The sequence below is a fragment of the Chiloscyllium punctatum genome, chromosome 39 (assembly GCF_047496795.1).
Source record: "Chiloscyllium punctatum isolate Juve2018m chromosome 39, sChiPun1.3, whole genome shotgun sequence".
In the NCBI taxonomy this organism is placed as follows: Eukaryota; Metazoa; Chordata; class Chondrichthyes; order Orectolobiformes; family Hemiscylliidae; genus Chiloscyllium; species Chiloscyllium punctatum.
In genome coordinates, this window is record NC_092777.1 from 6,487,563 (window position 1) to 6,514,420 (window position 26,858).

General features: G+C 43.0%; 1 protein-coding gene across 2 annotated transcripts in view; it reads left to right on the forward strand.

The window, feature by feature from the left end:
- adprh (ADP-ribosylarginine hydrolase) overlaps nt 1–26,098 on the forward strand; it is a 28,698-nt gene extending 2,600 nt beyond the window's left edge. The window contains exons 1-3 of one of the 2 annotated variants that reach the window (XM_072558097.1): nt 10,787–11,845; nt 18,765–19,125; nt 20,728–26,098. In XM_072558097.1, coding sequence (XP_072414198.1) covers nt 11,830–11,845; nt 18,765–19,125; nt 20,728–21,166 — 816 coding nt within the window. In that variant the 5' untranslated portion in view covers nt 10,787–11,829 and the 3' untranslated portion in view covers nt 21,167–26,098. Of the gene's footprint in view, nt 1–10,786; nt 11,846–18,764; nt 19,126–20,727 lie in introns of those variants that run through there. The other variant, XM_072558096.1, reaches the window with a different exon arrangement.
- The last annotated feature ends 760 nt before the right edge of the window (nt 26,099–26,858 follow it).

Sequence of the window (26,858 nt, forward strand, 5' to 3'; positions counted from 1 at the left end):
GCTTGCTGGGTGAAAATCAGGAGAAAATTTCCTTCTTCAGTTCTATATATATTGAAATCAACTGTATCCAAGCTAAAACTGGCTGATTTCTTAATTTAACAGGCTTATGCCTAAGTAACAAGTCCCACTTCCGCTGGAGGTGTGTAATCATATTTTTTGAACAAGTGGTTAGAAGACATCTACAAGCACTGTTTGCAATTTGCAGAAATACTCATACAAAGCATTCTATTTACTTTTTCTTCCATTGAAGAAGTCTCTTCTTAAATATAAAAAGTGTCATTTAATATGGACGGTGTAAAGTGTGCATCTCTTATCTTAGCAAAACATTTCCACAAAAATCTTAAATGCTGGTCGTGGCTAGCTTTTAAATCCCAGAAATTGCATCTCATTTCCTGTAGTAATCATGCTACTAATAACGGCTAGATGTTAGCCTAAGTGAACATTACATCAAACAGGTAAAAACAAGGACTGCAGATGCTAGAAACCAGTGTCTGGGTTAGAGTGGTGCTGGAAGAGCACGGCAGGTCAGGCAGCATCTGAGGAGCAGAAAAATCGGTGTTTCTGTCAAAAGCCTTCCCTCCCCACCCCTATCAGCGTTCCAGAAAGACCACTCCCTCCGCGACTCCCTTGTCAGATCCACACCCTCCACCAACCCAACCTCCACTCCCGGCACCTTTCCCTGCAACCGCACAAAATGCAAAACTTGCGCCCACACCTCCCCCCTCACTTCCCTCCAGCGCCCAAAGGGATCCTTCATTATCCATCAGAAATTCACCTGCACCTCCACACACATCATTTACTGCACCCGATGTGGCCTCCTATACGTTGGGGAGACAGGCCGTCTACTTGTGGAACGTTTCAGGGAACACCTCTGGGACACCTGCACCAACCAACCCGATCGCCCATGGCTGAATACTTTAATTCCCCCTCCCACTCCGCCAAGGACATGCAGATCCTTGGCTGCCTCCATTGCCAGACCATGGCAACATGACGCCTGGAAGCAGAGCGACCCATCTTCCGCCTAGGAACCCTTCAACCAAAGGGATGAATGTAGATTTCTCCAGTTTCCTCATTTCCCCTCCCCCCATCTTATCTCAGTCCCAACTCTCAGCATCAGCACCGTCTTCTTGACCTGCAATCTTCTTCCTGACCTCTCCACCCCCACCCCCTCTCTGTCCTATCACCCTCACCTTAACCTCCTTCCACCTATCGCATTCCCAATGCCCCTCCCCCAAGTCCCTTCTCCCTACCTTTTATCTTAGCCTGCTTGGCACACCCTCCTCATTCCTGAAGAAGGGCTTATGCCCGAAACGTCGATTCTCCTTCTCCTTTGATGCTCTCTGACCTGCTGCGCTTTTCCAGCAACACATTTTTAAGCTTTCATTATTTCTGTTTTCTGTGCAACTGGGTTTATTTTGGTTTGCTAACAACAATCTGTTTCCATTTATGCCACACAGTTTTCTCACAAGAATGCAAATAGAATTGTTCTTTTGAACATTTTTATTTTGCTTTTGGCACAGCTGGCTCTGGAGATTCATCCATTGGAAACATAGTGCAGTATCACTGCTACTTTGCTAGTTTGTTTTTCTGACTTCATCTTATGATTTGTGATGGAATGAATTTCTGACTATTGCTCATTCTGAAATAATAATTTGGAGATGCCGATATTGGACTGGCGTGTACAAAGTTTAAAAATCACACAACGCCAGATTATAATTCCACAGGCTTATTTGGAAGCACTAGCTAGTGCTTCCAAATAAACCTGTTGAACTGTAACCTGGTGTTGTGGTTTTTAATTCTGAAATAGCTTGCAATACCGAAAACCTTTCAACTTGATAATATTTTTCCATTGAATTATATGTACAGAACAAGAGGAGTCCATTCAGCTCATCATGCCGTTGTAGGCTCTTTAAGGTGTTGTTAGTCCCACTTCCTTACTCCTCTCCCATTGCGTTCACTTTTTTTTTCTTGTGCAGTATATTTGTAATTCACTTTTGAAAATTATCAGAGTCTACTTCCACTGACCTTTCAGGCAGTATTTTACTGATAATCGTAACTTCAGAAAAATTTGTATTTGTCTTCTTTGGCTTTGTGTTAGTTATCTTAAATCTCTATAATCTGGTAACCAATCCTCCAATCAGTGAAGATGGAGTAAATATGGAGAAACTCAGATCAGTGTCCTTCATAATTAAGTCTCTTCAATAAGACTAGCACAGATGATTAAAATTTATCTTGTTTTGAACTTGACCAATGTGATTGATTAACTCACCTTCCATATTATTAGTTTTACATTTTGTGAAGTAGTTGTTTCTGATAATTGGGGTTGAGGAGAGGACAAGGGCATAGAATTGGAATCAAATGCATTGCCTTTGCTGTTTAGTGTAAAATGTCTCCAATGCTGTGGTATGGAATGTGCATTCTCTTCCCTGTATTGGGAAGGAGCTTATGGTTAACCACTTTTTGCTTGCTAGAGCAAATAGTGGTTGTTCAAAATATTTTTGCAGTTTTTTCTAAGCTCCCTGAAGAATAAAATCTCTTGTACCAACAATCATTTTCAGAGATTGTTATTCTAGATTTCTTAGTTGTAAAACGTACCTCCTCTCAAAACTTAATTTCTAAATAACCTTAGTGGTTTATCTAAACTGTGTTGCTATTGTTTACATATGCCAGGTATTGCAAGCTGTTGTAATTAAAATATCGTGGGATATGGGCTGGGTGCTGGCAAGTGGGCCTAGATTAGGTTGGGATGTCTGTTCGGCATGGACAAGTTGGACCGAAGGTCTGTTTCTGTGCTGTACATCTCTGACTCTATCTGCCTTCCAGCAAGATCGTGACTGATCATCTGATTCAGTAAAATAAGACAAAGAACTGTGGATGCTGGAGATCTGAAACAGAAACAGAAAAACATAGGCAAAGATACGAAATGCAGACAGGGTACTGCTTTGCAGAAAACTTGAGTTCTGTCCAAAAAATAACTCTGAGCTTCCAGTTGCCTGACATTTCAATGCATCACAGTGTTCTCTGGCCAATATTTCTGTCACAGGCATGCTGCAGTGTTCCAGTGAGCCTCAACGCAAGCTTGAAGAACAACATCTTATTTTCCACTTGAGGACCCTACAACCTCTTGGACTCAACATTGAATCAAATAACTTTTGAACCTGATTCCATTCTTCCATGTTTTCTACTGGCCCCGCATCTGGTCCTGTTATGACGGGTTACATTGAGGATGGTCATACTCCTTAGGCATATTATCATGTTATATAGGTTGCATTCAATACAGCTCACTCATTTCTGTTAACTCTTATTAACAGTTATTCAGCTTTTCGTCTGTCCTGGTCTGCTTTCAATAATCTAGTTTGTATACCCCATTCATATCGCTGTCTTTCTGGATTCCACCTTCACCTATTTGCCCACCTCTCTCCCCAGCCCCACGCTCAACTGCACTTTCAGCATAAAGAGTGTTTTCTTAGCTGTTAACTGTTCTGATGAAGAGCCAATGGACTCAATATTTACTCTGCTTTCTTTCCACAGATGCTGCCAGACCTGCTGAATTTCCCCAGGAATTTCTGTTCTGATCCAACTCAGTATCTTGTACCTGCTTTTTACTGTTAAATCTCGACTGAGGTTGACCCTTACCACACACGTAAAGGATACGTGACTGTGAGATTGCTTTTATTTTGATTAGGTTAGATTAGTTTAGATTCTCTACAGTGTGAAAACAGGCCCTTTGGCCCAACAAGTCCACACTGTCCCTCCAAAGAGGAAACCACCCTGAACCATTTCCCTCTGACTAATACACCTAACACTGTGGGCAATTCAGTATGGCCAATTCACCTGACCTGCACATCTTTGGACTGTGGGAGGAAACTGGAGCATCCGGAGGAAACCCACACAGCCACTGGGAGAATGTGCAAACTCCACACACCCAAGTCACCCAAGGCTGGAATCGAGCATGCGTCCCTGGTGCTGTGAGGCAGCAGTGCTAGCCACTGAGCCACCGTGCTGCCCTTTTTTGCTTGTATTCAAGAGGAGAGTGCCCAGTCAAAAGCTAGGCTAGCATTTCCAATGATCATCAGTTACAGCAGGGTTTTTATACACTCTTATAAACAAGTTCCATGTGACCATATGTAATGGTTCTTTCTTAATATGATTAAAGTGGCTTGCACCATAGTATAGAGTTAATCACTTTTCAACTGCCTCCTCAATGCTGTTAGTATTATGTGGTCAATAAGAAGAACAATATTATACAATTAACATTCATTTTTGAGTAATGTTGTCTTATTGGGATTAACTATAGGAACTAACCTTTCATTGTCTCCTTTGCTATAATTCAGTATCTGGTGTCACCCTCATTGTGGTTACACTTTAAGCTAGGGACGGAGGTGGCCTTTGCAATAGTTACAGCTGCTGACAGCTTAATTGATATTTGTCGTTGAAGTAAGCTTTAATTCTAAGTTGACGAAATATAATGTGCCAGCAAGCCTAGCAATCTATAATGGTCTTTTTTCAATATTCCCACATTCCCGCTATGCTTTGATCCCTTTTGTCTTAAGAACTATTCCTACGATTTTCTTGGAAGTCCTCAATATTTTCGCCTCAACAGTTTCGTTACTCTTTAAGTGAAGAAATTACTCCTCATACTTTTCGAAAAGGCTTTCCCTGTGACCCCCAATTCTGAATTCCTCATTCATTGAGAACATCCTATTAGAATTTTATAGGTTTCTTAAGAGATTTCCCCCCCACCTTCCCCTTCTTCTCAACTCTAGTGAATACTGACCTAACAGTATCAGGGCAGTACAGTGGCTAGCCCTGCTGCCTCACAGCACCAGGGACCTGGGTTCAATTCCAGCCTCGGGTGACTGTGTGGAGTTTGCACATTCTCCTCGTGTCTGTGTGGGTTTCCTCTGGGTGCTCCGGTTTCCTCCCACGGTCCAAAGATGTGGAAGTTAGGTAAATCGGCCACATTAAATTGCCCATAGGGTTCAGGGATGTGTAGTTTGGATGCATTAGTCTGGGGTAAATATGGAATAATAGGTTTGGGGAGGTGTTCTGGGTGGGATATTCTTTAGCGGGTCGGTGTGGACTTGTTGGGTCAAATTACCTGATTCTATGATTTCTACTATTCTAATCAATCAGTCACTCCCCATACATCAGTCCCATTATCCCAGGAATCAGTCTGGCAAACCTTCTTTGCTCAATAGCCAGAACATCTGTTTTTCAGATGAGACCAAGTGCTACTACTCCAGGTGTGGCCCTGTACAGATGTAGCAAGACATCCCAGCTCCTATATTGAAAATGTCTTGCTATAAAGGTCAACATATCAGATCTGAAAATGGGTCACTGGACTCAACGTCAACTCTGTTTTCTCTCTGCAGATCCTGCTAGACCTGTTGAGTTTCTCAAGCAATTTCTGTTTTTGTTTATTTCGAATCTCCAGCATCTGAGTTTTTAAAAAAATTCTGTACCGTTTACCTTTTTCACCTGCTGCATCAGCATGCTTACTTTCAGCAGCTGATGTAAGAGGATACCCAAATTTCATTGCAACTCCCCATTTTGCAATCAACAACATTTAGATAATGTATCTTTGCCAGTTTTTGCTACCTAACCTCTGGCATCTAAGGATCAAATGAAAACAGAAATTGCTGGAGGAACTCAGATGGTCTGGTGGCATCTGTGAAGAGAAATGGAGAGTGCAGGAGGGCATGCCAGGAACAATGCTAAATCATAGAGCCATAGAGGTGTACAGCATGGAATCAGACCCTTCAGTCCAACTCATCCATGCCGGCCAGATATCCAAAACTAATCTCGACCCATTTGCCAACACTTGGCCCATATCCCTCTTAAACTCTACCTATTCACATACTCATCCAGATGCCTTTTAACTATTCTAATTGTACCAGCCTCCATCACTTCCTCTGGCAGCTCATTCCATACACGAACCACCCTCTGTGTGAAAAGGTTGTCCCTCAGGTCATTTTTAAATTTTTTTCTACCTCACCCTAAATCTATGCCCTCTAGTTCTGGATTTGTGCATCCTAGGGAAAAGACTGAGTCTGTCTATCTATGCCATCAATGCCCCTCATGACTTTATAAACCTCTATAAGCCCACCACTCAGCCTTCAATGCTCCAGGGAAAATAGCTCCAGCCTATTCAGCTTTTCCCAGTAGCTCAAAACCTTCAACCCTGGCAACATCCTTGTAAATCTTTTATGAGCCCTTTCAAGTTTTACAACATCCTTCCTAGAGGAAAGAGTGAAGAATTGTATGCAATATTCCAAAAGTAGCCTAACAATGTCTTGTACAGCTGCAACATGACCTCCCAACTTCTGTACTCAATACTCTGACCAATAAAGGAAGGCATACCAAACACCGCCTTCACTATCCTATCTACCTGCCACTCCACTTTCAAGGAGCTATGAACCTTTGTTCAGCAACACTCCCCAGGACCTTACTATTAAGTGTATAAGTCCTGCCCTGAATTGCCTTTCCAAAATGCAGCACCTCAAATTTGTCTATATTTACTCATACGTGAGGAATAAGAGAATGATTGGGAGAAGGTAGGGCCGATCAGGGATAGCGTAGGGAACTTGTGCATGGAGTTTGAACAGATAGGGGAAGCCCTAAATGAGTTTTTTTTTGCTTCAATTTTCACTAAGGAAAGGGACCTTGTTGTGAATGAGAACTTTGAGGAGCTGGGATACAGACTCGAACAGATCAAGATTGATGAAGTTAATGTACTGGATGTTTTGGCAAACATTAAAATTGATAAGTCCCTGGGCCAGACCAGATTTATCCTAGGCTGCTCCGGGAAGCGAGGAAATGAGGTTGGTAAGCTGCTGGTGAAGGTCTTTCCTTCCTCATTCTTCACTGGAGAATTGGAAGGAGGCGAATGTTGTTCCTCTTTTCAAGAAAGGTAATAGGGAAATCCCTGGCAATTACAAACCAGTCAGTCTTGTGTCTTTGGTCAGCAAGGTTTTGGAAAGAATTCTGAGGGATAAGATTTATGACTATTTGGAAAAGTGTAGCATGATTAAAGGCAGTCAGCATGGCTTTGTGAGAGGCAGGTCATACCTAACTAATCTTATTGAGTTCTTTGAGGAGGTGACAAGACAGGTCGATGAAGGTCAAGCAGTGGATGTGGTGTATATGGACTTCAGCAAGGCATTTGATAAGGTTCCCCATGGTAGGCTCATTCATAAAGTCAGGAGGTATGGGATACAGGGAGATTCGACTATCTGGATTCAGAATTGGTTGGCTGACAGAAGGCAGAGAGTGGTTGTAGATGGAAAGTATTCTGCCTGGAGGCCAGTGGTGAGTGGTGTCCTGCAGGGCTCTGTTCTTGGCCCACTGCTCTTTGTAGTTTTTATAAATGACTTGGATGAGGAGGTTGAGGGGTAGGTTAGTAAATGACACAAAGGTTGGAGGTGCCATTGATAGTATCGAGGCTATTGCAGACTGCAACACGACATAGACAGGATGCAGAGCTGGGCTGAGAAATGGCAGATGGAGTTCAACCTGGATAAGTATGAAGTGATGCATTTTGCAAAGTTGAACTTGAAAGCTGAATATAGGATTAAAGACAGGATTCTTGGCAGTGTGGAGGAACAGCAGGATCTTGGTGTTCAAGTACATAGGTCCTTCAAAGTTGACACCCAAGTGGTTAGGGTTGTGAAGAAAGCATATGATGTTTTGGCTTTCATTAACAGGGGTGTCGAACCTAAGAGCTGCGAGGTTTTGCTGCAGCTACTGGGCCTCTTGCTGAGATATTTGGATCATCGATAGTCACAGGTGAGGTGCTGGAAGATTGGAGGTTGGCTAACGTGGTGCCACTGTTTAAGAAGGGCGGTAAGGACAAGCCAGGGAACTGGAGACCAGTGAGCCTGATGTCGGTGGTGGGCAAGTTGTTGGAGGGAATCCTGAGGGACAGCATGTACATGTACATGTACTTGGAAAGGCAAGGACCGATTAGGGATCGTCAACATGGCTTTGTGCGTGGGAAATCATGTCTCACAAACTTGATTGAGTTTTATTTTGAGGAAGTAATAAAGAGGATTGATGAGGGCAAAGTGGTAGATGTGATCTATATGGACTTCAGTAAGGCATTCAACAAGGTTCCCCATGGTAGACTGGTTAGCAAGGTTAGATCTCAGGGAATACAGGGGTAACTAGCCAGAACTGGCTGAAAGGTAGAAGACTGAGGGTGGTGGTGGAGGGTTTTTTTCAGACTGGAGGTCTGTGACCAGTGGGGTGCCACAAGGATCGGTGCGGAGTCCTCTACTTTTTTGTCATATACATAAATGATTTGGATGTGAGCATAAGAGGTACAGTTAGTAAGTTTGCAGATTACATCAAAATTGGAGGTGTAGTGGACAGCAAAGAGGGTTACCTCAGATTACAACAGGATCTGGACCAGATGGGCCAACGGGCTGAGAAGTGGCAGATGGAGTTTAATTCAGATAAATGCGAGGTGCTGCATTTTGGGAAAGCAAATCTTAGCAGGACTTGTACACTTAATGGTAAGGTCCTAGGGATTGTTGCTGAACAAAGAGACCTTGGAGTGCAGGTTCATAGCTCCATGAAAGTAGTCGCCGGTAGATAGGATAGTGAAGAATGCATTTGGTATGCTTTCCTTTATTGGTCAGAGTATTGAGTACAGGAGTTGGGAGGTCATGTTGCGGCTGTACAGGACATTGGTTAAGCCACTGTTGGAATATTGCGTGCAATTCTTGTCTCCTTCCTATCGGAAAGATGTTGTGAAACTTCAAAGAGTTCTGAAAAGATTTACAAGGATGTTGCCAGGGTTGGAGGATTTGAGCTATAGTGGGAAGCTGAACAGGATGGGGCTGTTTTCCCTGGAGTGTCAGAGGCTGAGGGGTAATTATGAAGGGCATGGAGAGGATAAATAGACAAAATCTTTTCCCTGGAGTCGAGGAGTCCAGAACTAGAGGGCATAGGTTTAGGGTGAGAGAGAAAAGATATAAAAGAGACCTCCGGGGCAAAATTTTCACACAGAGGGTGGTACATGTATGGAATGAGCTGCCAGAAGATGTGGTGGAGGCTGGTACAATTGCAACATTTAAGAGGCATTTGGATGGGTATATGAATAGGAAGGGTTTGGAGGGATATGGGCCGGGTACTGGCAGGTGGGACTAGATTGGGTAGAAATATCTAGTTGGCATGGATGGGTTGGACTGAAGGGTCTGTTTTCATGCTGTACATCTCTATGACTCGACAAGTCCCTGGTGAGACCACACTTGGAATATTGTGTCCAGTTCTGGTCACTTAACTATAGGAAAGATACGGGGGCTTTGGAGAGGGTGCAATGAAGGTTTACCAGGATGCTGTCTGGACTGGAGGGCTTCTCTTATGAAGAGAGGTTGACTAAGCTCAGACTTTTCTCTCTGGAGAGAAGGTGGAAGAGAGGTGACAAGGTAATGAGAGGCATGGCTAGAGACTTTTCGCCAGGGCAGGACTGACTGGCACGAGGGGTCATAGTTTTAAGATATTAGGAGGAAGCTGTCAAAGGTAGGTTCTTTACACAGAGAGTTGTGAATGCACGGAATGCGTTGCCAGTGTGGTGGTGGGAAGTAGTCATTAGGGACATTGAAGCGACTGCTGGACATGTACACTGACAGCAGTGAATTGAGGGGTGAGCGGTTAGGTTTTTTATTTTAGGTTAGGAATAATCCTCGGCACAACATTGTGGGCCAGAGGCCCTATTCTGTGCTGTACTTTTCTATGTTCTATGTCCTTAATTCCATTTGCCAATCCTTGCCCCATTGGCTCATCTGACCAAGGTCCCCTTGTACTATAAGGTAACCTTCTTCGGTGTTCACTGCACCTCCAATATTGGTGTCATCTGCAAACTTACTAACTATACCTTCTGTGTTCACATCCAAACTATTTATATAAAAGATGAAAAACTGTGGACCCAGCACAGATTCTTGTGGCATACCACTAGTCAGAAACTTCAACCCTTCAACATCCCCCTTTGAGCCAGTTCTGTATCTAAATAGCTAGTTCTCCCTGTATTCCACGTGATCTAACCTTGTTGACCGGTTATCAGTAGGAACCTTGTCGAACACCACCCTGAATTCCACACAGATCACGTCTGAAAATGAGGTGTCAACCCAGTGAACCTATGGAGCCGGACTATTTGCATGCCAAACAACATAAGCAGTAAGTGATAGACAGAGCTAAGCAATCCTATCCCATAACCAACAGACCTAAGCTCTGCAGTCTTGTCTTGTCCAATTAAAAATGATGATTAAACAATTCACTGGAGTAGGAGACTCCACAAATCTCCTCCTCCTCAATAATGGAAGAGTCCAGCACATAACTGCATAATATAAAGCTGAATCATTTGCAGCAATCTTCAACCAGAAGTACTGAGTGGCTGATCAATCTCAGTCTCAGAACATTAGAATATTACAGTGCAGTACAGGCCATTTGGCCCTGTTCGCAAGTTGGCGCAACAATCTGAAGCCCATCTAACCTACACTATTCCATTTTCATCCATATGTCTATCCAATGACCATTTAAACACACTTAAAGTTAGCGAATATACAGTCCATTCCACGCCCCTACTACTCTGACTAAAGAAACTACCTCTGACATCTGTCCTATATCTATCACCCCTCAACTTAAAACTACATTCCCTTGTGCTAATCATCACCATCTGAGGAAAAAGGCTTTCACTGTACACCCTGTCTGATTATCTTCTATATCTCCTTAGTGGTCGCCAGCATTACTGATACCAGTCTTCAGCCAATTTGATTCAACAAGAAACAATTGGAGCCATTGGATACTGCAAAGACTATGGATCCTGATAATATTCCAGCAAGACTTGTGCTTCAGAACTTGTCACTGTCGTAGCCAAACTGTTTCAGTACAGTTACAACACTGGAATCTATCCAACAATGTAAAACCTTGCCCAATTATGCCCTGTATATAAAAAGCAGGACCAATTCAACCTGGCAAATTACCACCCCATCAGTCTACTCTCAATCATCAGTAAAGCGATGGAAATTGTCATCAATGGTGCTATCAGGCAGCACCTGCTCAGCAACAACCTGCTCAGTGACACTTAGTTTGGGTTCCACCAGGGCTATTCAGCACTTGATCTCATTAGCACCTTGGTCCAAACATGGACAAAAGAGTTGAATTCCAGATGTGAAGTGAGAGTGACAGTCCTTAACATCAAGGCTGCATTCAACCAAGTGTGGCATCAAGAAGCCCTAGCAAAGCTGGTATCGGAGGCAAACTCTCCACTCCTGGCGCATAAAAGAGCTTATGTGCAACGTCGACTTTCCTGCTCCTTGGATGCTGCCTGACTGGCTGTGCTTTTCCAGCACCACACCTTTTGACTCTGATCTCCAGCATCTGTACTTTCTCCTGATATAAGAAGATGGCTGATCTTCAATCACAACCATCTCAGCTCAAGGACATCTCTGCAGGAGTTCCTCCGTAGTATCCTCAGCCCAACCACCTTCAGTTGCTTCATCAATGACCTTCCCTCCGTGATAAGCTCAGAATATTTGTTGATGATTGCACGTGTTTAGCAGTATTTGCGACTCCTCAGATACTGAAGCAGTCCATGTTCAAATACACCAATATCTGGAAATATTCTGACTTGGGCTGACAAGTAGCAAGTAAAATTCATGCTCCATGTATAGCAGCTATGACCATCATCAACAAGAGACAATATAACCACTGTTTCTTGATATTCAATGGTGTTACTATCATGGAATCCCCTACTATTAACATCCTGGTTGTCAAACGATACAACGGGTTATAGATCAGCTGCAGATATGAGTGGAGGAATGGCAGATGGAGTGTAATCTGGGTAAGTGAGTTGCTGCACTTTGGGAGATCAAATGTTAAGGAAAATTATACAATGAATGCCAGGACCCTGAAACGCATTGATGTTTACAGGGACCTTGGGGTACAAGTCCATCGTTATCTGAAAGTGGCCACTCAAGTAGATAGAGTAATAAAGAAGGCGTATGGCACGCTTGTCTTTATTGGTCTGGGAATGGAGTACAAGAGTTGGGATGTCACGTTGCAGCTTAATAAGACTTTGTTTAGGCTACATTTAAGAGTATTGCATTCAGTCCTGGTCGCAACATTACAGGAAAATGTGGAGGCATTGAAGAGAATGCAGAAATGTTTACCAAGATGCTGCCTGCATTAGCGGGTATGATTTATAAGGAGAGGCTAGAGAACCTTAGATTTTTTTTTGCCCCTGGAGTGGCAGAGGCTGAGGGAAGACCTGATAGAAGTCTATAAGTGATGTGAGGGGCATATTTATTCATACAGTGTGTAGTAGGAGTCTGGAACGCACAGCCAGGGTGGTGGTGAAGGCAGATATGATAGGGGTGTTTGTGGGACTTTTAGATAAACACATGAGCAAGGAATGGAGGGATATGGACCAAGGGCAGACAGAAGGATTAGTTTAATTTGCAGTCATGTTTGGTTGGCACAATGGCTCAGTGGTTAGCATTGCTGCCTCACAGCGTCAGAGACCTGGGTTTGATTCTAGCCCCTGACGACTTTGTGCAGTTTGCATATTCTCCCCGTGTCCGTGTGGGTTTCCTCTGGATGCTCTGGTTTCCTCTCTCAATCCAAAAATGTGTATGTTAGGTGAATTGGCCAAGCTAAATTGCCCGTAGTGTTCAGGAATGTGTAGGTTAGGTGCATTATTCAGGGGTAACTATAGAATATATAGGTAGGGGAGTGGGTCTGGGTAGGTTACTCTTCGGAGGGTCAGTGTGGACTTGGTTGGGCGAAATGGCCTGTTTCCACATTGTAGGGAGTCTGTGATTCTAAACATTTGTGGGCTGAAGGGTCTGTTCCTGTGCTAGACGGTTCTGTATTTTATCCTGGGGATTGCCATTGGTCAGAAACTCAGCTGGACCCACCATGGCTAGAAAAGCAGGTCAAAGACCAAGAATGCTGTGGTGAGTAACTCATTTCCTGAGCTTCCCGCCTCATCAACAAAAGCCTGCCCACCATCTACAAGGCACAAGTCAGGCCTGGATGGGTGCAGCTCCAAAAATACTCAAGAAGTTTGATATCATTCAGGACCAAACAGCCCGCTTGATTGGCAGCACATGCACAAACCACACTCCCTCCACCACTAATATGCAATACTCAGTATTGTGGATTTTTTACAAGATGCACTGTAGAAATTCACCAAAGATCTTTTGATAGCACCTTTTAAACCCACAACCACTTCCATCTAGAAGGACAAAGTTAGCAGATACATGGGAACACCACCATCTTCAAATTCTCCTCCAAGCCACTTACCATCCTGACTTTGGAAGTTTCTTCACTGTTGCTGGGTCAAAATCCTGGAATTTGCTCCCTAACCGCATTGTGGGTCAACCCATAGCAGATGGAGTACAGCGGTTCAAGAAGGCAGCTCACCATCACTCTCTAAAGGGTGATAAATGCTGGCCAGTGAGCAATGCATACATCCCACAGATGAATAGGAAAATAACAAAGTTGGAATAATTTTCAATATTTGATTTTCGATCTGGGGGCATAGTCTAAGAATTTGAGCTACACCATTTGGGAGATATGTTAGAAAGCACTTCAACAGGCATATGGCATTGGCCCACAGATCAAACATGATCTTATTCAATGGTGGAGCAGGCTTGAGCGGCTGAATCGCTGCTGCTCCTATGCCACCACTTGGGCACTTGACATACCAATACATGGAGCAATAATGATTTTTCTTAGAGTCATAGAGATGTACAGCATGGAAACAGACCCTTCAGTCCAACCCCGTCCATGCCGACCAGATATCCCAACCCAAACTAGTCCCATCTGCCAACACCCAGCCCTTATCCCTCCAAACCCTTCCTCTTCATATACTCATCCAAATGCCTCTTAAATGTTGCAATTGTACCAGTCTCCACCACTTCCTCTGGCAGCTCATTCCATAAACATACCACCCTCCACGTGAAAAAGTTGCCACGTAGGACTCTTTTATATCTTTCCCCTCTCACCTTACACCTATGCCCTCTAGTTCTGGACTCCCCGACCCCAGGGAAAAGACTATGCCTATTTAATCTATCCATGCCCCTCATAATTTTGTAAATCTCTATAAGGTCACCCCCCAGCCTCCAACGCTCCAGAGAAAACAGCCCCAGCCTGTTCAGCCTCTCCCTGTAGCTCAGATCACCAACCCTGGCAACATCCTTGTAAATCTTTTCTGAAACCTTTCAAATTTAGCAACATCTTTCCGATAGGAAGGAGACCAGAATTGCATGCAATATTCCAACAGTGGCCTAATTAATGTCCTGTACAGCTGCAACATGACTTCCCAACTCCTGTACTCAATACTCTGACCAATAAAGGAAAGTATACCAAACGCCGCCTTCACTATCCTATCTACCTGCAACTCCACTTTCAAGGAGCTATGAACCTGCACTCCAAGGTCTCTTTGTTCAGCAACACTCCCTAGGACCTTACCATTAAGTGTATAAGTCCTGCTAAGATTCGCTTTCCCAAAATGCAGCACCTCACATTTATCTGAATTAAACTCCATCTGCCACTTTTCAGCCCATTGGCCCATCTGGTCAAGATCCTGTTGTAATCTGAGGTAACCCTCTTCGCTGTCCACTACACCTCCAATTTTGGTGTCATCTGCAAACGTATTAACTGTACTTCTTATGCTCGCTTCCAAATCATTTATGTAAATGACAAAAAGTAGAGGACTCCACACCGATCCTTGTGGCACTCCACTGGTCACAGGCCTCCAGTGTGAAATCCAACTTCCACCACCACCCTCTGTCTTCTACCTTTGAGCTAGTTCTGTATCCAAATGGCTAGTTCTCCCTGTATGAGAACTAACCTTGCTAATCAGTCTCCCATGGGGAACCTTGTCGAATGCCTTACTGAAGTCCAAATAGATCACATCTACCGCTCTGCCCTCATCAATCCTCTTTGTTACTTCATCAAAAAACTCAATCAAGTTTGTGAGACATGATTTCCCATGCACAAAGCCATGTTGACTATCCATAATCAGTCCTTGCCTTTCCAAATACATATATATCCTGTCCCTCAGGATTCCCTGCAACAACTTGCCCACCACCAAGGTCAGGCTCAATGGTCTGTGGATCCCTGTCTTGTCTTTACCGCCCTTTTCAAACAGTGACACCACGTTTGCCAACCTCCAGTCTTCCGGCACCTCACCTGTGACTATCGATGATACAAATATCTCAGCAAGAGGCCCAGCAATCTTTAGCTTCCCACAGAGTTCTCGGGTACACCTGATCAGGCCCTGGGGATTTATCCACCTTTATCCATTTCAAAACATCCAGCACTTCCTCCTCTGTAATCTGGACATTTTACAAGATGTTACCATCTATTTTTACAGTCTATATCTTCCATATCCTTTTCCACAGTAAATACTGATGCAAAATATTCATTTTAGTATCTCCCCCATTTTCCCATTTTCTGCGGCTCCACACAAAGGCCGCCTTGTTGACCTTTGAGGGGCCCTCTTCTCTCCCTAGTTACCCTTGTCCTTAATATATTTGTAAAAACCCTTTGGATTCTCCTTAATTCTATTTGCCAAAGCGATCTCATGTCCCCTTTTTGCCCTCCTAATTTCCCTCTTAAATATACTCCTACTTCCTTTATACTCTTCTAAGGATTCACTTGATCTATTCTGTCTATACCTGACAGATGTTTCCTTCTTTTTCTTAACCAAACTCTCAATTTCTTTAGTCATCCAGCATTCCCTATACCTACCAGCCTTTCCTTTCACCCTGACAGGCATATACTTTCTCTGGATTCTTGTTATCTCATTTCTGAACGCTTCGCGTTTTCCAACTGTCCCTTTACCTGAGAACATCTGCCCCCAATCAGCTTTTGAAAGTTCTTGCCTAATACCGTCAAAATTGGCCTTTCTCCAGTTTAGAACTTCAACTTCTCGATCTGGTCTATCCTTTTCCACCACTATTTTAAAACTTATAGTGCCAAAGTGCTCTCCCACTGACACCTCAGTCACCTGCCCTGCCTTATTTCCCAAGTGTAGGTCAAGTTTTGCACCTTCTCTAGTAGGTACATCCACATACTGAATCAGAAAATTTTATTGTAAGCACTTAACAAATTCCTCTCCATCTAAACCTTTAGTACTATGGCAGTCCCAGTCTATGTTTGGAAAGTTAAAATCCCTACCATAGCCACCCTATTATTATATATAGCTCAGATCTCCTTACAAATTTGTTTCTCAATTTCCCTCTGACTATTAGGGGGTCTATAATATAAACCTAATAGGGTGATCATCCCTTTCTTATTTCTCAGTTCCACCCAAATAACATCCCAGGATGTATTTCCGGGAATATCCTCCCTCAGCATAGCTGTAATGCTATCCCTTATCAAAAATGCTACTCCTTCTCCTCTCTTGCCTCTCTTTCTATCCTTCCTGTAACATTTGTATCCTGGAACATTCAGCTGCCAGTCCTGCACATCCCTGAGCCATGTTTCTGTAATTGCTATGATATCCCAGTCCCATGTTCCTAACCATGCCCTGAGTTCATCTGCCTTCCCTGTTAGGCCCCTTGCATTGAAATAAATGCAGTTTAATTTATTGGTCCTACCTTGTCCCTACCTGCCCTGAGTGTTTGACTCACTTCTGTTCTCAACTGTACCAGTCTCAGATTGATCTCTTTTCTCACTATCTCCCTGGGTCCCCCCCCCCTCCCAATTTACTAGTTTAATTCCTTCCAAGCAGTTCTAGCAAATTTCCCTGCCAGTATATTAGTCCCCTTCCAATTTAGGTGCAATCCATCCTTCTTGTGTAGGTCACATCTACCCCTAAAAAGGTTCCAATGATCCAAAAATGTGAATCCTTCTCCCGTACACAGCTCCTCAGCCATACATTCATCTGCTCTATCCTCCTATTCCTGCCCTCATTAGCTCGTAGCACTGGGAGTAATCCAGATATTACTACCCTTGAGGACCTCCTTTTTAAATTTCAGTCTAACTCTCTGTAATCTCCCTTCAGAATCTCAACCTTTTCCCTTCCTATACCATTGATTCCAATGTGGACAATGACCTCCTGCTGGCCCCTCTCCCCCATGAGAACTTCTCCACCCTCTCTGAGACATCCTTGATCCTGGCACAAGGGAAACAACACACCATTCTGCTTTTTCGCTGCTGGCCACAGAAACATCTGTCTGTACCTTGGACTACAGAATCACCTAACATAATTGATCTCTTGGAAGCTGACATACCCCTCGTTTCATTAGAGCCAGTGTCCATACCAGAAATTTGGCTGTTGGTGCTACGTTCCCCAGAGAATCCATCACCCCCTACATTTTCCAAAACTGCATATGTGTTTGAAATGGGTATATCCCCAAAAGACTCCTGCCCTATGTGTGTACCTCTCTTACCCTTCCTGGAGTTAACCCATCTATGTGTCTGTATCTGAGATTCCCCTCCACCTCCCCCCACCCCCCCCCAACCCCCACTTTCCGAGAACAGCCATCCATCACATACTGTTGCTGTTGCAAATTCCTCATCGTTTCTAACTGTGTCTCCAACTGATCCATTCGATCCGATAAGATTCGCATCCAACAGCATTTATTGCAGATATAATCCACAGTAACCCTTAAACTCTCTTTAAACTCTCACATCTGACAAGTACATATTGACAAGTAAAGGCCATTTTTGCTCCTTCACAATCTACAGACCCAGAAAATAAATCCGTCTTATTCCTCTACAAAACACTGCCCCAGGTTAAATTAATAGTTATGGCTTATATTTTAATTTTAATCAAGAGACTTCTCTCCAAAAACATATAATCAAGAAAGAACCCACTCTAGTCACTGCTGCAGCCTTTCTGTTGGACAGACTTAAAACAATGATTAATTTATCTGATTTTGTGTTGTGAACTTCGCCCAAACAGGTTCCTCCAAGATTAGTTGTGAAATTCACTGTTTGCTAATTTTCCCAGATGCATTCCGATGTCCAGCAATACATGAATTCAAACAGCAAAGACAGGAACTGTGCAGGTTCACTGCTCTGTTAGTTTATTTCTCTCTCTCTCCCCCTCCCCTATACAGACTTCACCATGTGCTTCCTTTGTCTGTTCTTCTCCCTTTTAAAACTGCTGTTGTTTTAATTTTTTTCCCCCAAATTTCCAAAACAATGCAACAGCATATAAAACAGTAATTGCTGCTCTTGGAATTAGAGGAAATCACCTCCAGCACCTAAAGTACATCAAAGAAAGGAGAAGCTGTCACGGCCAGACATTTTTTCCCATCCTCCATCTTGTTCAAAAAGACAAAAAAGATAAAGTTCCTAGAGTTCTAAAGAACCACTGGGCTGCTTTTTCAGAGACAGAAAGACTGATGGATGACTGGTGGTGACCTGAGGATCACCACACCTCAGGTGAGAAGATAGGACCTTCATTGTGACCTCAGCCAGTGTGGGAATTGAGCCGACGTGACTGGGGTCAACATCACAAATCAGCTGTTCAGCCAACTGACTCCCATTAAAAATGGAAATTCCTTTAAAACAACGTATATCTCTTTGATATTATCCTCATGTTCTGAAATCATGTTTTGAATTTGGTTTAGATTGGGTCACTTAACAAGTTGCTCAGTTTGGTTAAGGTAAATAACTGGAAAATGATAGGTTACTTTTTTATCTATATATTGGGGTTTCTCTCATTAGTAATAAGAATTAATTTTTCTATTCATAACTGGAGTTAATGTTCTGCACTATGTCTATTTATGTTTTGCCAGGTTTGACTTGCATGAATGCAGTCAGGTTACTGAGGCCAGGTCATTCAGATGGCTGGAAAACCCCATTCAATCCTAAAGGAGGCGGATGTGGTGCAGCAATGAGGGCTATGTGTATTGGACTGCGATTTCCTCATCCCAATGAGTTACAGATGCTGATTGAAGTAGCTGTCGAGAGTGGCCGAATGACTCACCATCATCCAACTGGCTACCTGGGCTCAGTAGTTGCAGCTTTGTTCACAGCTTATGCAGTGAATGATAGACCCATAGAAAGTTGGGGAGCAGGCCTGATGGGAGTGTTGGAGAAAACAAAGAGTTATGTAGAAAATGCTGGGCACTATGTTTCTGAAAATCTGGCTGAATGGTATGTGTAGTATTCATTCTTCACTTTGTAAGTGCTCCGTGAGAGGCTTGAGGCTGATATTTGCATGGTTTCATGGTGTTAACATGTTTCTTAATAATCTGCTTCCTAATGCTTTCTTCTTCTCTCTGGAAGTACTGGATTTGCCAGACAGGTGAAATTGAAATGCAAAAATGTGCCTTTCCTTCGTGTGAAGGACAACTCCTCAGAGGTCTGTACTGTAACATCTAGATCATTGCGGTAATGGATGCCAGCTAGCAATCTAAGCTGAATTGTAGAGATGCCGTATTTTCACAGGCAGTGTTCTTTGGATAAACATTTTAGCGAAGGTCCTGTCAGGCAGACATGAACACACAAATCAAATTGATTCCTGATGAAGGGTTTTTGCCCAAAACGTCGATTTTCCTGCTCCTCGGATGCTGCATGACCTGCTGTGCTTTTCCAGCACTACTGTAATCTTGACTCTAATCTCCAGCATCTGCAGTACCCACCTCCAGCCACACAAATCAAAACTGGCAAATCACAGAGTTACTACTGCATGGCAGGAGGCCATTTGGTCCATTGTGCCTACTCTGGCCCTTCAAATGAGCATCTTTACCCAGTGCCAAGATCCCCTTGCATACTATTTATATCTGAATACTCATCAATGCCTTTTGGAATGGTTCAATTCTGCCTGTCTCCACCATAATTTTAGGCAGTGCATTCCATATCCTGTTGTATTCCTCTGTGGTGGGGTTTGGGGAGGTTTGAATGATGGTTGATATGCTGCTAAGGGTTGACTTTTTTGCATGAGACACTGAAATGAGGTTCTAGTTACCTTTTCTTGAATGGTCATAAGTGATCCAATACTGCAATTCAGTTTAGGCTTCAGGCCATTATCCTTCATTCAACTAGCCACAAATTGGCTGTCACGTCTTCTTTGTGACAAAGAACTTTTATTTTGTTTTCATTGGAAATGGGCACCCCTAATTGATCTGAAGCAAGTAGGCAATTAAGAATCAAACATGTCTGCAGTCACATGTAGGCCAAACCAGGTAAGGACAGCAGATTTCCTTCTTGAAAGGAAGGTCATCCCTTTACTTGTTATTCAGTTGTTGACACTTTACTCACACCAACACTCTTGATCATCTGCAGAGATCTATTATCCTACCTGTCAACACTCCACTCACACTATTGTGAGATCTTTTGATGCCTCTGATTATAAAGTCTATGCCTAGATGCTCTCTTCACTTCACCTTTGAAAGCTTGTTCAAATCAACCCGTTTGACTGTAACCTAAATTTTTGACCTAAAGGATGTAGGTGAATAATAATTGATGATTATTGTCATAGTCACCATCACCAGGACTAGCTTTCCGTTCCAAATTTATTTTTGAAGTTAAATTCTACCAGCTGCAATGGTAAAATTAAAACCTGTCCCTAGATTACTGGTCCAGTGATAATGCCGCCTCATCACGTTTTCCTCATGCACTTCCTACAATCAATAAGATATTTTTGATGTTTTGCGCTGTCCAGAACTTGTGAAAATTGTGGTCTTTCTTGATATACTTAGGGAGGATAAAATCTTTAGAATATTGAATACCTCATCACATTTTTTTTCCTTTCAGGTCCTACTTTGAAAACCAGTGGAAGAAGTACCTTCAGGATAGAGGCATTTTGGATGGGGTATCCAAGCCAATTTTCCCAGTTCCGTATGATGTGATGGAACGTGACAAATTCTATACCTCTATTAGCTATTCGGGCTGGGGTGGGGCAAGCGGGCATGATGCTCCCATGATTGCTTACGATGCCATCTTGGGCTCAGGCAATTCCTGGAGAGAGCTTTGTAATCGAGCGGTTTTCCATGGGGGTGATAGTGATTCTACTGGCACTATAGCTGCAGCTTGGTGGGGAGCGATGTATGGATTTGATGGAGTTCCTAACTCCAACCATAAGCGTTTAGAATATAGGAGCAGGTTGAAGTTGCTAGCAGAAAAATTGTTTGATTTAAGCCATCCAGGTTCTTGCTCATTGCAAAAGGATAAGATGAAATGCTGTTTGGATTAGCTCCACTACTTTGAATTATAAGCCCTGTTTTTTCTGATTTCTGTTGTTGAAATGCAGCCCTCTGTATCTGAATTGTGACCCCTTTAAAGATCACTGTTATTATGGATTTTTCTTTGGTTCCGTTTTACCCTGGCTATTATCCCCTCTCATCTGATAGAGAATAGTACTTCTCAAATTTACAAGTTATACTTTAGATGCCCTTCTCTATTACTAACTGAAACCAACTGGGCTAAACTTTATTTGGGTTGTCCTGTTCATCAAACCACCCTTGGAAGAAAAGTGTGTTTCAAACGAATTGATATTTAAAAAGCCTACCCTACAGCAGTAACATATTGAGGGGGGGGAGGGAAATTAATCTGTTGAGCATTGGACCCTTTGTGAACAGTAAATCCTGACTGCAAGGACTGCTGGCCAATTTTGGTTAATGCAACAATTCTAGTAGTCTCAACAGACCACTGCTGAGGCTGCAAACATCTCAGTGAAAACAACAGTAGTGATCGGGGTGAGTTATGTCTCGAATTTTTCACGTGGGAAGGCAACAAAAGTGTGTGTGTTAGTATGGGTCGTGGGAGTGGGGCACAAAGGACATTGACATTTTGGGGTAGAGGTGCCCTTTTTGAAATAAAAAGTTTTAAAGTTCTCTAATCCTTGCTGATTTGTGACTTCAATACAGATTATTCTCTTTCTGTTTTGAGATTAAGACATTTGTTAGTAGTGTCAATTGCCCCCTTTTTGCTTCTCAATTCCAAACAAAATTTTTGACTCCAATGTGTTCTTTAATCAGATTGTCACACTCATCCCCTCTTTTCCTTTGCTTTTGCTGAACACTGTATTGCAATCTTATTGTATCCCCGCATAACTATTTGAGCTTACTTTCTGTTTACATATCTTCATAAAATTAAGAGCAGACTGAAAAGGTTAAAATAATACAAATTCTCTTGTAATATTCCACACAGACTCGATACACCTTACTTGTGTTTTATATGTTAGAACCAAGTTAAGAGGGTGAACAACTTCTTTGTCCTAATCCTCAATTACTCACAGTAGAGTTTGAATTGTGTGGTGTGCCAATTCAAGTGATATTGCTGAATCCACAAGGATGGTTATGTGAATCTGGGAATCATTTTGTAAGATTCTTTGTGCCCTTTTGAAAACATTAACTTTGAATGTGGGCGGCACAGTGGCTCAGTGGTTAGCACTGCTGCCTCACAGCACCAGGGTCCCAGGTTTGATTGCAGCCTCAGGCAACAGTCTGCATGGAGTTTTCACTTTTTCCCTGTGTCTGCGCGGGTTTTCTCCGGGTGCTCCGGTTTCCTCCCACAATCCAAAGACATGCAGGTCAGGTGAATTGACCATGCTAAATTGTCCAAAGTGTTAGGTGCGTTAGTCAGAGGGGGGTGGGTTACTCTTTGGACGGTCGGTGTGGACTTGTTAGGTCTGTTTCCACACTGTAGGGAATCTAATCTAAAAACCCAATAATCATGGCAAAATAGATCGTTGAAAGTGTCGAGGCAGGTTCAAAGTCCAGTTAACAAATAGCAGTGCAAACATGCTATATCCTAGGATTCATTAATAGGTGCACAGCATATGAAACAAGGAAGTTTACCTTCTAAAATTAACCTCTTACATTATCTGGTATAAAACACTGATGTAGTCTCAACTGGAGTACTGCAACCAGTTCTGGGCACCACACTTTAGGAAAGATGTGTTGACATTAGAGAGGTGCAGAAGATATTCACAAATGTTCCCAGATATTACCAAATTCAGTTTATGGATTATTTGCTCGTGGAATGTGGGTGTTGCTGACTGACCAGTATTTATTGACCTTGAGAAGGTTTGTAAGGTGCCTTCTTGAACCGCTGCTGTCCATGTGGACTCATGTTACCCATAGTAAAGCCTAAATAGTACAAAACTGAGTTAGATGTATTGCTGTCTTTGGCTAGGTAAATGATGGTGATCAGATCAAATTTCAGAAAAAGTAACAAGGAATCCACAGTTATACCTGTGAAACAACACAACATGAAAGCCATTTAGCCGATTTTGTAACTTTATTTTTCCCTTGACTGTGTTTGTCTTTTATGTGAATGGGGACGGAAAACAAAAGCTTTGGATTTCAAGCACAGATGTTAATCAGATTACTATTGTTTAATTTTAATAAATAATTAAGTCACTTATCTTTAGGCTTAAAAAAAACTCTGGGATTTGTTATTCAAAAGTCTGGTTAGGATCCAATAGAGTGACGAGAACATAGAACAGTACAGCACAGGATTGGGCCCTTCGTCCCACTATGTTGTACCGAACATGATGCCAAATTAAACTAATCCCTTCTGCCTGCCCTTGGCTCATATCCCTCCATTCCTTGCATGTTCATGTGTTATCTAAACATTCCTTAAACATCCCTATTGTATCTGTCTCCACCTCCACCACTTCCAGTGTGTTCAGACTCCCACCACTGCGTAAAAAAAACAAACTTGCCTCTCACATCTCCTTTGAATCCTCCCCCTCCCACTTTGAATGCATGCTCCTCGTACAGGTATTAGACATTTCATCTAGAAGGTAGAACATTACAGCGCAGTACAGGCTCTTTGGCCCTCGATGTTGCACCACTCTGTGAAACCAATCTGAAGCCCATCTAACCTACACTATCCATATGCCAATACCAGTTAAATGCCTGTAAAATTGGCGAGTATATAACTGTTGCAGGCAGTGCATTCCGTGCCCCTACTACTCTGATTAAGAAACTACCTCTGACATCTGTCTTATATCTATCACCTCTCAATATGAAGCTATGCTCCACTGTCCTCGGAAAAAGACTCTCACTATCCACCCGATCTAATCCTTTGATTATCTTGTGTCTCAATTAAGTCACCTCAACCTTTCCTTGTAAGACCTTCCTTCCATACCATACAACATCCAAGTAAATCTCCTCTGAACCCTTTCCAAAGCTTCCACATCCTTCCTATAATGCTGTGACCAGAATTGCATGCAATACTCCAAGTGCGGCCACACCAGAGTTATGTACAGCTGCAACATAACGTCATGGTTCTGAAACTCCATCCCTCTACTAATAAAAGCTAAACACCATCTGCCTTCTGAACAGCCCTATCAACCTGGATGGCATCTTTCAGGGATCTGTGTACATGGACACCAAGATTTCTGCTCATTTACACTACCAAGAATCTTACTTTTCTTCTACTAATCTGCATTCCTGTTACTCCTTCCAAAGTGAATCACCTCACACTTTTCTGCATTAAACTCCATTTGTCACCTCTCAGCTCAGCTCTGCAACTTGTGTATGTCACCTCTGTAACCTGCAACATCCTTTGACCTTAGTGTCATCCGCAAATTTGCTAACACATCCTTCTGCACCCTCATCCAGGTTGTTTATAAAAATGACAAACAGCAGTGGCCCCAAACCAGATCCTTGCGGTACACCACGAGTAAACGAACTCCTGATGAACGTTTCCCATCAACCATCATCCTCTGTTGTCTTTCTGCCAGCCAATTTCTGACCCAAACCGCCAAATCACCTGCAATCCCATATCTCCATATTTTGTGTAGTAGCTTATCTTGGAGAACCGTATCAAATGCCCTAATGAATTCCATATATGCCAAATCAACGGCTTCACCAACATCCACCTGTTTAGTCACCTTCTCAAAGAACTCTAAGGTTTGTGAGGCATGACCTACCCTTCACAAAACCTTGTTGACTATCCCTAATCAATTTCTTTCTTTCTAGATGATTATAAATCCTCTCTCTTCTAACTTTTTCCAGCACTTTATCCACAACCGAAGTAAGGCTGTCTGGTCTATAGTTACCAGAGTTCTCTCTTCTCCTCATCTTGAACAAGGGGACAACATTTGCTATCCTCCATTCTTTTGGTACTATTCCTGTAGCCAATGACAAAGATCAAAGCCAAGGGCTCTGCAATCTCTTCCCTGGCTTCCCAGAGAATCCTAGAATAAATCCCATCCAGCTCAGGGGATTTATCTATTTTCACACTACAGAATTTCTAACACCTCCTCATGAACCTCAATCCCGTTTAGTGGCCTTCTTCTCAGTATTCTCCTTGACAACATTGTCTTTTTCTGGTGCGAATATTGACTAAAAATGTTCATTTAACACTTCCCCTATCTCCTCTGACTCCACGTACAACTTCCCCCTTCCCTTCTGAGCCAGAGACCGGGCCCCATTGCGTAATCCGGTAAGTCGCTCCTCACCGAACACCCCCCCCACCCCATACTTATTGTTGAGGGGAATGGCCACAGGAGATCCTTGCACTGCTTGCTGATTCCCTTTCTGTTCCCTGATGGTAAGCCGTCTACCTTGTTTTTACCTGAGTTGTGACTCCCTCCCTGTAACTCCCTCAATACCCTCTCCACCTCCTGAATGATCCGAAGTTCATCCAGCTCCAGTTCCCTAATGCGGTCTTCAAGGAGCTGGATTGGGATGCATATCCCACAGATGCAGTCAACTGCATAAAATGACTTTTCAGTTACTAACTGCTAATTCTGCTAAAGCTGCATAAGTGACTAATCACAGTCTGCTTCAATATAGATTAGCAGATAACACGCCCTTTACAGCATAGAAATAACTAGACTGGATAAGACATTTCTAGCTATCCCAACTGACCACCAGGTGCAGGTGCAATGGCTCGGTTAGTGAGGTAAGAGTGGCCTAAGTGTTGGAAAATAAAGTATCATTGGACGAAGTAACTGTCAAATAAAGCAAGATTGTGTATTGATTGGTAATTGTTTGAATGTACTTTGCGATCATAGCCTGTACCCTTCTTTTAAGAAAAATATAAACATGTCTTTGTTTTAAGCCATGTGCGCAGCTCCTCCGAGGAACACGGAAGTGCATAACCTCTGTATTTCTGGATGCTCTGTGCCTGACCGTATGAAAAATAAAGAGTGAAGTCTTAACAGCCAGACTGATTGCAAGTGTTTATTGATCAATCGCGGAACCGAGAGACCCTGCCGGGGGTGGGTGGGGGTCCAGATCTTCATCTGGTTCTGTGACTCGGATTCAAAGAACAAAGAAAATTTACAGCTCAGGATCAGGCCCTTCTGCCCTCCAAGGCTGAGCCAATCCAAATCCACTGTCGAAACCTATTGCTAGTTCTTAAGCATTTGTATCCCTCTGCTCCCCACCTACTCTTGCATCTGTCCAGACGCACCTTAAATGACTGTACCATGCCTGCCTCTGCTGGCAACACGTTTTAGGCACTTACCACCCTCTGTGTGAAGTGATTTCCACGCATGTCCCCCTTAAATTTTCCACCTCTCGTTATTGAAACCCTCACGCGGGGGGGGGGGGGGGGGGGAAGATCTCTGTGTCTCTCTTTCTCTCTCCCCCTCCCCTGTCTATACCCCTCATGATTTTGTAGACTCAATCTCCTTTTTTCTAATGCAAACAATCCTAACCTACTCAACCTTTCTTCATAGCTAGCACCTTCCATACCAGGCAACATCCTCGTAAATCTTCTCTGCATCGTCTCCAAAGCATCCACAATCTTTTGGTAATGTGGCAACCAGAAATATACACAGTATTCTAAATGCGGCCGAACCAATGTCTTATACAATGTTAACATGACTTGCCGGCTCTTGTGTTCAATACCCTGTCCGATGAAGGCAAGCATACCATATGCCTTCTTGACCACTCTATCCACCTGTGCAGACACCTTCAGTA